Source organism: Equus quagga, chromosome 19 (genome assembly GCF_021613505.1).
Source record: "Equus quagga isolate Etosha38 chromosome 19, UCLA_HA_Equagga_1.0, whole genome shotgun sequence".
In the NCBI taxonomy this organism is placed as follows: domain Eukaryota; kingdom Metazoa; phylum Chordata; class Mammalia; order Perissodactyla; family Equidae; genus Equus; species Equus quagga.
In genome coordinates, this window is record NC_060285.1 from 11,768,253 (window position 1) to 11,781,331 (window position 13,079).

Genomic DNA, 13,079 nt, shown 5'->3' on the forward strand with positions numbered 1-13,079 from the left:
TCCACCCATCCATCCATCCATCTACTCACTCATCCTTCTTCCTTCCACCTGTCCACCCATCCATCCATCCATCTACCCTTCCATCCAACCACCCTTCCATCCATCCATCCTTCTCTCTATCCATCCATCTGCCCACCCTTCCTTCCTTCAACCTGCTCATCCATCCATCTATCCTTCCGTCCACTCACCCTCCCGTCTACCTTTCCATCCATCCACCCACCCACCTACTCATCTGATCTTTCTTGAATTCCTCCTTGTGTGGAGTTGCTGATACGCAAGTAGGTTGACAGGGTCTCTGCTTACCATCTGGGTGAGACAAGAAGAAAAATCTCCAAATCCAGAGAGGTGAGAAAGGCAGGCAGGACACAGTCCAAAAATGTACCTTCAGACCCCCAGCACTTTGTAGCTGAGATGAAAGGTGGGCTCCACGGCCTTCAGACTTCTGGTGCTTCTCAGAGAGGGCCTGTGGGGGAGAGCGTGGCATTTGCAGAGCGTGCATCCCCTCCCCCAGAAGGCTCTGCAGCAGGACCCAGAAACGCGGACGTGTGAAGCAGCCAAGCTGCCCTGTCGTTCCATGAGGCAGGCTGCATGGGGGCGAGTGGGAGAGGTAGGGACCTGGTTAGCAGGGCCACTCATGCCCTGCCTAATTCGAGCAGGCTCTGATTACTTCTAGCCAGCGTTTCTGGGGCTTATTTTTCAGGAAAAGCAAGAATCTAGATTATTATGTGAAATTAACTGGCACTAAACTTGAAAAGAAAAATTTTAACACTGTATAGACTAAACAGATCATCTTTAAGTTGAGTGACTCAGCCTGAGTCACTGGATTGCAGCCTCTGCCTCCAAGTCTTGTCTGGCCCCTAAGAACGGAGAGCCTCGCCCCGGGGATTCTGCCACCCTGCCCCTGCCCCAGACCTCTAGGGCGAGAACCAAATGCTGCCCAGGCTGGGCGGGCTCCTGGGGTACCAGGCTGAGCTACGGGCTGATTCTGGAATTCCCTCTCGGATGCCAGTGGAGAAAGCGCCCTGTCGGTACCTTAGGGCCCCTGGCCAAGGCTCAGGGTGACCACGAGCCCTCGAATTCTTCTGGATTGAAACATCCTGCTCCCCTCCATCCCGGTTCTGCCTCCTTGCCTGTCTCCATCTCTCTCCTGGACTGGGTGGGGATGGCACCTCACATCCCTGAATCTCAGGTATATTCCGGGATATACTTGATTCTTCATTTCCTTGCAGTATTTCCCAGCCCCTGATTCTCCTTTCCACTCCCCAGGGCAATTCTCTGGGGATGAAAATCCAGGATAACACTTTTTTATCCACTTTAAAAACAAACAAACGACCAAACCCTCTTGTTTTGCTTAGGTTTAAAAGGATGAGGGGCCAGCCTTGCTCGGGGGCGCCCCCTGGTGGCACCTCGTTCAGGGGTGGGGGTGGCTGTGGGAATGGTGTGCACAGCACAGGTTCTCAGAATTTTCCATCTCAGGCTCGTTTACACTCTTCAAAATTGTCGAGCACCCCAAAGAGCTTTTAATAGGTTATATACTCTAAATTTACAATACCAGAAATTAAAAGAGAGAAAATTTTAAAATATTTATCAATTCACTTAAAATAATAATAAACCCATTACATTTTAACATAAACAACATTTTATGAAAAATTATAGTTTCAAAAACTAAAAACATTTGGTGAGAAAAATACCATTTTTCACATTTTTTCAACTTTCTTTAATAACTAGATTAGTAATAGGCCACAACTGCATCCCCCCCATCCGCTTCCACATTCACTTGGTTACATATCACACATCCCGTAGTTTCTGGAAAATTCCACTGTATCCTTAGGAAAGTGAAAAAGGGCAAATGATATCTTGGCATTATTATGAAAATAATTTCTACTTTGGACCCTCGAGGTCTCCAGACCGTGCTTTGAGAACTGTTTGTTGGTATGGGGCAAGAATAAGGTCACTGAGGCCAGACAGTACTCATAGGGAGTCTGTACCGTAGGCCAGGTCCGTGGTAGGATGTGGAGGACGTGAGGGCTCAGCCCCTGGAGCTCCTGTTGCAGTGAGAGTCAGGGGCCCACCTCCCCCCAGAGCAGGCTGGGTGGGCTCCCCTGGGTCCTGAGGAGGCTGGATTCTGGCCCCGCTTGGCACTTCCCTTCAGGAGCCTCATCTGGAAAATGGGATGAGGACAATTCCTCCCTCACAGGGTGGAGTTGCTGCAAGAACCTCAAAACCCCTGTACAGCGAGGCCATTGCCATGCTGCTGCCGATGAGGGAGGGGCCGGACGAGAAGGCCCGACAGTGGCCAGCCCCAGCCCTGCACCTTGGGATGTTAAAACAACTCATAAGCCTTCCTCAGTTATTCATTGATCAACTCCTTCATTAGTTAATTGAGCTGTAAGTGCTGGCCATGTTCTAGAAGTTCTGAGGAAGGACCTTGCCACTGGGAATTAGGCGACCTACCCTGTGGGCTGTTCCCATCATGCTTTGGGGCATTCGCACCTGATCTCTTGACTTGCTCCCACCTTCTCTGCCAGAGTACTTCCACTTCTCTCTGGGGAGCTTTCAACCCGTGTTCTGGGTGTGTTTCCCTCATCTGCAAAGGCATTCCTGTTTGGTCTGTGGGGGTACTCCTTTCCCTGTGGGGGGCATTCCTACAAGCTGATGGACCCACCCATCTGTTCTGTGATGGTGTCCCACCTGGGAAGGGAGGGAACCCCCGCTGCTTTCTGAGGAGGGTCCCCGCTCTGGGGGAGTGATTGCTCCCGCTCTGTGAAAGCATGCATGCCCACTTCCTCTGTGAGGTGACGGATGACCAGACACTTTGTGGGATGAGCCCCACCTGACACCGACCCTGGAGATGGGAGGATTCCTACCTGGTCTCTGGGGAGAACTCTGCCTCTCTGTGGGGCTTCTCCTACCTGCTCTGTGGGAACAAGAGCATCAGGGGAGGAGGAGTCCAGCAGGGATGTGAGGGTGCTCCCACAGTTGGGGGATGCTCCCATGGTTGGGGGATGCTCCCATGGTTAGGGGATGCTCCCACAGTTGCGGGATGCTCCCATGGTTGGGGGATGCTCCCTTGGTGGGGGGGGGTGTCCCATGGTTGTGGGGTGCTCCCATGGTTGGAGGATGTTCCCAGGGTTGGGGGATGTGCCCATGGTTGGGGAATGCTCCCTTGGTTGAGGAATGCTCCCATGGTTGGGTGATGCTCCCATGGTTGGGGGGTGCTCCCTTGGTTGGGAGGCACTCCTATGGTTGTGGGATGCTCCCGTGGTTGGGGGATAGCCCCCCCCCCGGGTGTGGCTGTACACGGAGAAGGTGCTGCCCATCAGCACTGCGCTACTGGTCCTGGGAGTAGGACTGGGGCCTCCTTCATGCCCCGAGAGTCACAGGGACACCACCAGGGCTGTGGAGGCTTCTCAGTGGGAGGGACAGTGCCTGAATGGGGCACGGTTGCCTTCTCACCCTACACCGAGCACAAGGGGACTGTCCTCTCTGTCTACAGAGAGGAGACCCATCAAGGACTTTGCCGCTGCTGACACATTGAAGGCTTTTGTCAAGTCAACAGACATGAGGTGCTCCCTTATTTTATAAGGGAGGAAACTGAGGCTCAGCAGAGGACTCTGACTTGCTAGAATCTCACAGCTCCTAGGTGACTGCAGACTTTGAATTTTATCCTGCAGGCAGTGGGGAGCCATTGAAGGTTTTGGGGCAGGGCAGTGACATAGCCAGGCTGCTTTCTAGAAGATGACTCTGCGGGTGAGCAGTCACCCAAGGGAGAAATCAAGACAGAGGAGGTGGGGGTGTGTCTCTCCCTTCCTCTCCGGCTGCGCTGTCCTTGCCCTGTCTGTGCACTATCCCTTCCCTTGGGCCAGCCTGTGTCGCGCTGAGTTTGTCTCTGCTCACCCCTAGGCTGTGTGGCCTGCGTACCCTGCAGCCCTACGCCGAGAGGATCCCAGTGGTGGCCACTGCCGGTGTCACCATCAACTTCACCTCCCAGATCTCCCTCACTGGGCCCGGCGTGCAGGTGCACTACAGCCTGTACAACCAGTCGGACCGTGAGTGCGGGCAGCCCAGGGGCAGGGCGGCACCCCAGAGCCCCGCAGCCCCTCCCTGCCTCTTTGCCATCCCTGGAAGCACCCAGACGCTGCACAAAAGGAGTGTGTGTGTGTGTGTGCATGTACATATGAGCACGGGCACAGATGTATGCAGCTTTGTGTGTGTCCACATGTACAAGGCAGTCATGTGTGTTCCCTGGGTATACACACCTGTGCGTGTGCTGTGTGCACATGCCTGGACACGTATGTCCACACAGACCACGTATACAGATGTGTGCGTGTACATGTGGGTTCACGTGTGAGCACACGGGGGGAGGGCTCGTCTGCATGCGTTTTCATGATGGCGCATGTCCTAATGGCATCCTCCCTGTCCAGCCTGCCCTGGAGAGTTCCTCTGTTCTGTGAACGGCCTCTGTGTGCCCGCCTGCGACGGCGTCAAGGACTGCCCCAACGGCCTGGACGAGCGAAACTGCGGTGAGCGGCCCGCCTGGCCCGTGCCGCCTCTGTCTCTCCTTCTCTGCTCTGAGCAGAGCCCACCCTTTGACTAGAGCCCCTCCACGTGCAGTTCTCGTCATTAGCCTCCAGGAAGTGGGGCTCTCCCTGTACTGAGATGGCAAGATGGAAGCCCAGAGTGGGAAAGTGGCCTCCCCAGGGCCACCCATGCGGCAGTGGCAGGGACAAGCTGGGACTCAGGTCTCCTGACTCCCAGCTCAGGGCTTCTCCTCATCAGGCCATCTCCTCCCAGGCTTCTGTCCTGGCCGGCTGTCCTGGAGGGAACATCCAATAAGGATGAGGGTAGGACCTGGAAGGGCAAGCTGTTAAGCAAGGACAGAACCCTTTATTTCCCTCCCTTGAGTGGGGCTCACTCATCTACCTCAGGTCTTCAGACAGGAGGTGCCAACTCCCACTGGAATTGTGCTGTCCACTGCCCAGCCCTGGCAAAGGGGCTCCAGGTCCTGCTGGTCCCCAAGCCAGGGCTCTCTTGGAATAATACCTCTCCCTCTGGATCCTGGCTGCTGGCTCCGGAGTCACCATCAGGGCCGGCTATTCTGGTCTGATTTCCCCACGCCTCCCCCTTCTGCCATTCCATCAAAGTTTTAAATATATGGGGAGAGAAGCAGGAGTGGAGGGAGGTGGCCGCCTCTGGGATGACCCTGCCTTCCTGCTCAGGAAGGTGCCTCGTATCTGGAACCAGAACCTCTGGCTTCAGGTTCTGGCTCACCCAGGTGACCTTGGACAAATCACTTTATTTCTGTTTCCACCAATGAAATGGGGTATCTCAGAGGGTTGCTGTGAAACTCAGGTGTAAAGTAGCTGAGAAAGACATTTGTGGTTGTGACGAGTGGTATAATACATGTTCCACAGGCGCTCCAAGTCCCAGCCTGGTTCCTCTGGCTTCCTCCCACCTGCCCCCTCTCTGTGTCCCCACACAGTGTGCAGAGCCACATTCCAGTGCCAAGAGGACAGCACATGCGTCTCACTGTCCAGGGTCTGTGACCAGCAGCCTGACTGTCTCAATGGGAGTGACGAAGAGCAGTGCCAGGAAGGTAGGACGGGGTATGACCAGGTAGCTAGGGGGAAACCAAAGAATGGGCTCAGATAGTCCAGCTCTTCTGTGTGCTTCTTTGCAAAAGTTTCTGCCCTCTTGTCCAAACACCAGCCCATCTGTATGTACGCCTATATGTCCATCCGTCCGTCCATCCATCCATCCGTCCATCCGTCCATCCGTCCATCGTCTTGTCTCTCTAACTACCCTGTCTGTCCACTGATTCATACATCCACTCATTCATCCATCCATCAGCCTGTCCAGTCACCCACCTCCCTTTCCACTGAACTGCCAACCTACCCATTTATTGGTTTACCCAACTACCTGTCTGTGTGTCCATTGTTCCATCCTCCATCCATGAATGCAGGTATGCATGCATGCATTCACCGACCTCTCTAACTACCTGTTTGTCCATTGGTCCTTGCATCCACTCATTTATCCATCCTTCCAGCTGTTTGTCAGTCTCCCTACAGGACCATTAATCCACCCATTCGTTGGTCTGCCCAATCTCCCGTCTATGTCCATTGTTTTATCCATCCATCCATCATCCTTCCAAATGACCAACCAACCAACGCTTGTAGATTCCCCAGTGACAGGCAGACAGAGTGAGGAAGTGGGAATAAAAGACGCCCGAGATGTGGTCCCTACCCTCTGGGGATTATCTGTTAGTAGGAAGACATGAGTTCCTGGCCCAAAGCCTTCTGGGCATCATGTCCAGTAGCTTGGGAGGACCAGAGGGCAGGGAGGAGATCAGGCAGGGAAAGCTTCCTAGAGGAGGCAGGCTCTGACTGGACCTTGAAGAGAGGTAAATTTAAATAGGCAGGAGGAATGGAGACCAGGCGAAGAGCAGGTGGTGGAACAGAAAGTCCTTCACGGTGAAGACAGTGAGGAGCAGGTGGGCAGCCGGCGGGGCCAGGGCCTGCAGGTCTGCCAGTCTAAGTGGGAACCTTAGTCTGACGGGAGAGACACAGCCCTGCTCTTGGGAGCCTAGTCTGAAAGGGGAGGCACAGTTCTGCCTTCGGTTACCAACCTGGGGGGGAGGCATGACCCTGTGGTCAGGAGACCCAGTCTGAGAGGGGAGACAGCCTCATCTCAACAGACCAGTCTGAGGGGGCAGGGGGTGGGGAGAGGCATGGCCTGACTTTAGGGGACCCTAAAGGAGCCCCAGGGGCCCCTTCAGTGTGGTCAAGAGACCCCTCCCCACCCACCTCCTGGCCTCTTCCTTGGTCCATCTTCCCTGAGGCTTGTTTTGGAGGCTCCCTCAGGCTCAGGGACCCACCCTCTGTGCCCTGCCCTATCCCAGGGGTGCCTTGTGGGACATTCACCTTCCAGTGTGAGGACCGCAGCTGCGTGAAGAAGCCCAACCCACAGTGTGATGGGCAGCCCGATTGCAGGGACGGCTCGGACGAGCAGCACTGTGGTGAGCCTGCCCTGCCCAGCTGCCGAGGGCTCTGACAGCGTGGGGTGGGCAGAAGACCCTGCACCTGCTGGACCCTAGAGCGTGGGTGGGAGGGAGGTGCCCACACCGGGAAGCTGGAGGGAGATCTCACCGTTTGTCTGTCTGTCTGTCTCTGTCCCTCTCTGTCCCACCTCTGCCCCCTCATCTCTTCCTCCCCTCTCCTTCCTTCTCTTTCCCCATCTCCCCCCGTCTCTTTCCTGTGCTCTTCCTCTACTCTGTGCTCTCTCTGTCTCTGTTTCTCACTGGCCTCGCTCCTGCCCCTCTCCCTCTGTCCATCCCTGCCCCTGCCCCTAGACTGTGGCCTCCAGGGCCCCTCTGGCCGCATCGTGGGTGGGGCTGTGTCATCGGAGGGGGAGTGGCCGTGGCAGGCCAGCCTCCAGGTTCGGGGCCGCCACATCTGTGGGGGAGCCCTTATCGCTGACCGCTGGGTGATAACCGCTGCCCACTGCTTCCAGGAGGACAGGTGAGGCAGGGAATGGGGACCGAGACCATGGCAGTGGGGAGGAAAGGCCGTGGCAGGGAGGTACAGTGTCCCAGATCTAAGCTGACAGAGAGAAGGGTGGTGAGAGGCCCCCAGACTGGCTGTTCTGACGCTTGGGTTCAGTCCTGGCTCCGCCTCGACTGGTTGCTCAACCTCTCTGTGCTTTACTTTTGGTATCTTGCTTTAAGCCGAGTCAGCGATTCATTCATTCATTCACTCACTCATTCATTCACCTACCCATTCAGCAATATTTGTTGTGCTCCTGCTACGTGCCAGGGGCTATGCTGGACACTGGGGTACAGCACAGAGCAGAACTGCCTGACCTGGTCATAGGCCATGACCCCGTCATCCCCTAGGTGTGCCTGTGACCTGGGGGGTGGGGCCCGGGAAGCCTCTAAGAGGGCACATCTCACCCAGCCCCACAGACATCCTCCCCATCTGCACCCCCAGCCCGATCTTCTGGGCCCCCAGCCCCCACCCCCAGCACGGTCAGCCCTGGACTCCTCTCCCCACACCTCCTCCTCCACTCTGGGCCTACACAGTCCCCAGCCAAAGGCCAGGAGCCCCCGGGGCGCCCCCTCCTCCTCCCCTGACATCCAGAGCCAGGCAGCGAATCCTCTCAGTGCTCCAGATAGCCCTCGGCCACTGCCCGTCCCCACTGCCCTTGTCGCCCTGGGTCACCCCGGGCAGCACAGAGCCCAGCTCCCTTTTGCAGCCTCTGCCTGGGTGCCCGGGGGCACTTCCTGGGTACAGTCCGACCACCTCAGCCTTTCACTCCATCCCTGGGTCCCCACTGCCCACAAAGTAAAGACAGACCTGGATGCTGACCTGGCATCCAGGGGTCTGTGCTGCCCAGTCTCTGCCGATTCCTCCCGCTCGACTCCCACCCCCTCCCGGTGAGGACTAACAAGCCTCAGCGAGCGCACGGCACGCCGTCCATAAAGTGCACAGATGAAAAGGAGGGAAATGTTGTCCGGTGCTAGTGCTGTGCTAAGGTTTTTACATCCACAGACTTATTGAATTTCCTCAGGAATGTATGGATGGAAGATGCTACTCCCATTTCACAGATAAGGAGACTAAGACCTGGAGAGGCAGACACATCCCTGGGGAGGGATGAAGCTGGGGGGCAGGCACACTCCAGGGCGAACACTGAACACTGTAACCCCCACCAGAGCAGGGAAGGGATGGGGGTGGAGGACGGTGTCCCAGGTGGGGAAGCTGGTTAGCCTAAGGGTCTGGGATGGGAGAGGCAGCTACTGAGCAAGGACACCTTCCCGGCCCCCAGCATGGCCTCCCCGGCGCTGTGGACGGTGTTCCTGGGCAAGGTGTGGCAGAGCTCACGCTGGCCGGGCGAGGTATCCTTCAAGGTGAGCCGCCTGGTCCTGCACCCGTACCATGAGGAGGACAGCCACGACTACGACGTGGCCCTGCTGCAGCTCGACCACCCGGTGGTGCGCTCGGCCGCCGTGCACCCTGTCTGCCTGCCCGCGCGCTCCCACTTCTTCGAGCCTGGCCTGCACTGCTGGATCACGGGCTGGGGCGCCCTGCGCGAGGGCGGTGAGCGGGGAGATGGGTGCAGGCTGCCTCCTGCAACATCCGGGCCTGGGGGGGGCGGCATGCACAGCAAGGGGCCCCGGGGCTCCACCCCCCAGGCCCTCTAGTCCTGGGATTAAATTGGGCGGGATCTCACAAAAGAAAACCACTTTGACTATGGCTGTGGGCCTCTGCCTCCTGGCCCTTCCCTTCCTTCTGGACTGGCATTTAAGGAGAACCGAGGTCATGGGAGCTTATGTGGGGGGATATGTGTGGGGTGACGGGGCCGGCCAGGGACCCCACAGCCCAGAAGCAAGCTCTAACCCTCTGCTCCTTGGACAGCGTGTGTGTGTGTGTGTGTGTGTGTAAGGCTCTTAATTATTAACACTGCTACCTCGAGGTTGGGTTTTAGGAGAACATGACTTCATTTAATCCACCCAATAATCCTAGGAGTGGGCATTATGGCCCCATTGTATGGATGGGGAAACTGAGGCTCAGAGACATTTAGCAGTTGCTCAAAGTCACACAGCCAGAGAGAGTTAGAGCAGAGACTGGAACCCAGGACTCCCTGGCCCCAGAGCCCCTGCTGTTCCTGCTTCAGCCTCTCAGAAATGGGGAGTTTCTCCCCTTCCCACCTAAACTGACCCGTCTCTAGAGGCCTCGTCTCAGTCCTGTGAACACAGGCTGGGCTGGCCTAACTGTAGCCACGCCCTGCACCCTTCATGGTGGCGGCTTTAAAACTCTGTACAGTGTTTCACAATCTGGAGGCAGGCAGGACTGTGGAGATAATGTGAAGATGGGGAAACTGAGGCTCGGGTGAAGAGTGACTTGTCCAAGAGCAGGATGAAGAATAGAGGTAAAGCGAGTAATGGTTCACTCATTCATTCATTCATTCATTCAGCAACACATTTATGAGCACCTACTCTAGGCCAGGCATCAAATTGGGCAAAGGGGATACAGAGATGGAAAGAGAACATTCTAGGGGGAGACAGACAGTCCTAAGAACTGACATGGATGGGGAGGTGCAGGGGATGGCAGCCCGAAGGAGGTGCCCACCCAGGCGGGTCAAGAGGGTTCCAGGGGAGGGGTGGGCTAAGGCAAGGCTTGGAGATGTCCGCAGCATCCCGTGGAGGGGAAAGGTGTTCCTGGTAAGGGCACAGATGACAACCCAGGGAGCCCGAGGACACCAGCACCAGGGGAGCCAGGGCAAGGGGCTCTGGGTGAGGATGGGCAGGGCCTCGCAGGCCACCCTGAGGATCTGGAGTCAGGAGTCCTCTTCCCATTCTGCACTTTAAACCATCGGGGGGGCCTCGAGAAAAGCAGTGCCGTCCCCTCCCAGCCGAACAGACCAGATCTCTGGTGGGACCAGGCACGGCACATGCTGAAGCTCCCCGGGGGCTCAACACGCAGCCCTCGTGGAGAAGCACTGGGTGGACAGTGGGGAGACGCTGATGAGTTTAGGGAGAGAGTGGAGGGGTCAGATGTGTGCTCTGGACCCTCCCCCCCGACGGGGCTGTCACAGAGCAGAGGGGAGGTGGCCAAGAGGCCTCAGGCAGGAGGAGGGAAGGGGGAGAAGCTGGAGGAGAACACTACTACAGAATGGCTTTGTGGGGGGGCTCTGTCTGCATGAGCAGAGAAGGAGCCAGAACAGAGTGTCAGTGAAGCTGAGCGGCAGGGGTGGGCAGAGCAGGAGAGATGGAGGGGGGCTCCTGGGTGGCAAGGGGCATAACAGAAGGAAGGGGGGACCTCCTGGGCCGCCTCAGATCTTCTTACCTCTGCCCTTTGCTCCCGACCCCACCGGGCAGGCCCCACCAGCAATGGTCTACAGAAGGTGGACGTGCAGCTGATCCCGCAGGACCTGTGCAGCGAGGCCTACCGCTACCGGGTGACGCCCCGCATGCTGTGTGCCGGCTACCGCAAGGGCAAGAAGGATGCCTGCCAGGTGAGCCTGTGGGGGGTGGGGGGAGGGCGAGCAGGCGATGCTCACACCTCCGGGGGCCTGGCCCTCTGCTCACGTCAGCCTGCACATCACCTCCCAGCCAGGTGGGGATGGCTGTTCCCACTTTACAGACGAGGACACTGAGGCTCGGGGAGGGGGAGGGACGTGCCCCAGCTCGCAGGCCATGGATCAGAAGAGACCCATTCTCAGACTCGGTTCTGTTCCTCGCAAGGTCACACAGCAGAGAGGACTAGAAGGAGCGCACAGTGGGAGGCGGAGGTGGGTGGGGCATGGGGCACACATCCAAGGTCCCACGGCAGCCAGGACCCACTGGAGGCCAGGCTGGGCTGGTTTGAGCTCTCTCCATTTATCAGCTGTGGGGAAGCAGCAGCTTCAAAAGGAGCTGTGACTTTCTTGCTGTTACTCAGAAGATCTCCAGCAGTCAGGACCCCTGCCTGGAAGGGGGTGCCCTCACCCTGATGTGGTCCTGTCTCTCCTCTCCCCGCTCAGGGTGACTCCGGTGGGCCGCTGGTGTGCAGGGAGCCCAGTGGCCGCTGGTTCCTGGCAGGGCTGGTCAGCTGGGGCCTGGGCTGCGGCCGGCCCAACTACTTCGGCGTCTACACCCGCATCACAGGGGTAATTGGCTGGATCCAGCAGGTGCTGACCTGAGGACTGCCCCCTGCAGAGCTGGGCCCCGCTCTTGGACTCAGAGATCTCAGGGCAAGCACCAGGCGGGGGAGCACGTATTCTGGGGGCGGCAGGGCCCTGTGGAGGCAGGAGCAAGCATCCCCTCCCATAACCTGCTCCCAGACATCTGCCCCAGGGAGGGCACCGGAGAGAGGAGGGCCAGCAGCTGGTGGTCAAGACTTCCCCTGAGGGCCTGGGACGGTCACCAGGCCAAGCTGGGGGCCTCCCATTCAGCCCTGTTACCTCCCGATCGATTCTCTCTCCTCCATCCCCTTCGTCCATTGCTGACTTTAGGGGTAATAGTTCAGGGGTGATAATCCAGCTTCCAGGTCCCAGCAGGAGTGTCTGAGCACAGCTGCCCGCCCTGGGCAGCATCGGCTCCGGAGCAGATTCCATCCCGTGAGCCCTGCCTGACGTGAGGGGCAGGCATGGAAGGAGCCCGTGGGGAGGGGCCCTCAGAGCCCTGGAGACAACCAAGTGGGCCAGCTGCCACCGTAAGCCAAAGGGTGGGGGAGCCTGGGCCAGGGTCCCGCCCCACCCCTACCTGCCCCTCGCCCCCTGCCCACCCCGCTTGGGCCTTCACTGCCTGCTCTCGCCCAGCTGCCTGTGGAATAAAGCCAGCTGACCAAAGGCCCTGTTCTGGGGTGTTCGTGGGGCCCCGGGCACCAGCCCCACACCCCGGACTGAGCAGCCTCTGCTTCCTGCTCAGCCTGCTCGCCAAGTGTCCAGAAGGCCAAGGTGGGCTCAGGGTGTGGGGAGCGGGGGACAGGGGTGGCCTCCAGGGCAGCTGCCCAGGTCCCAGGGGCAACCCCAGGAAGGCGATGGTTTGGTGGCCCTCAGGTCACAGTGAGGGATGGGACAAGTGATGGGCTCTTTCCGGAAGCTGGGGAGGAAACTGAGGCTGAGAGAGGGCAGAGATGCCCTGGCGATGGCACCAGGGGTTAGGAGTGGGGTCTGCGCGGAAGCCCTGCCTTCTGGTTCCCAGTCCCCCGCTTCTCCTCCACCACGACACTCCCTCCGCATTCTCTGAGTCTTTTATTCAGCACGCAGCTCACAGGCTCTACGATGTGCCAAGGACGGTGCTGGGGCCACAGAGAGGCACAGAACTTGGCTCCTGACCCCTGGAGGGGACTGACGATCCAGCATGAAGGGGCTTTGGGGTAGCCTGTAACTCAGGAAGACAGGGAAGGCTGCCTGGAGGAGGTGAGACTTGAGTTGGGGTTCAAAGGTGGCCAAGGTGGGGAAGGGCATTCCAGGCAGGAGAACAGCATGTGCAAAGGCATGAAGTCCCCAAAGAACATAGCATATGAGGGAACAGTAAGCCGTCTGTTTAGTTAGAACAGAGATGGAGAGGGGAGGACTGAAGAGGAATTCGCGGGGCGGGC

At 58.1% G+C, this 13,079-nt stretch overlaps 1 protein-coding gene across 10 annotated transcripts in view; it reads left to right on the top strand.

The window, feature by feature from the left end:
• Positions 1-13,079, top strand: part of TMPRSS6 (transmembrane serine protease 6) — a 47,288-nt gene that overhangs the window by 27,029 nt on the left and 7,180 nt on the right. For 9 of the 10 annotated variants that reach the window (XM_046646831.1, XM_046646828.1, XM_046646825.1 and 6 more), the window contains 8 exons: positions 3,904-4,049; positions 4,425-4,523; positions 5,483-5,596; positions 6,899-7,015; positions 7,349-7,517; positions 8,821-9,092; positions 10,874-11,010; positions 11,518-12,897. In XM_046646831.1, the coding sequence (XP_046502787.1) occupies positions 3,904-4,049; positions 4,425-4,523; positions 5,483-5,596; positions 6,899-7,015; positions 7,349-7,517; positions 8,821-9,092; positions 10,874-11,010; positions 11,518-11,676 (1,213 nt within the window). In that variant the 3' untranslated portion in view covers positions 11,677-12,897. The remainder of the gene's footprint in view (positions 1-3,903; positions 4,050-4,424; positions 4,524-5,482; positions 5,597-6,898; positions 7,016-7,348; positions 7,518-8,820; positions 9,093-10,873; positions 11,011-11,517; positions 12,898-13,079) is intronic. The other variant, XM_046646830.1, reaches the window with a different exon arrangement.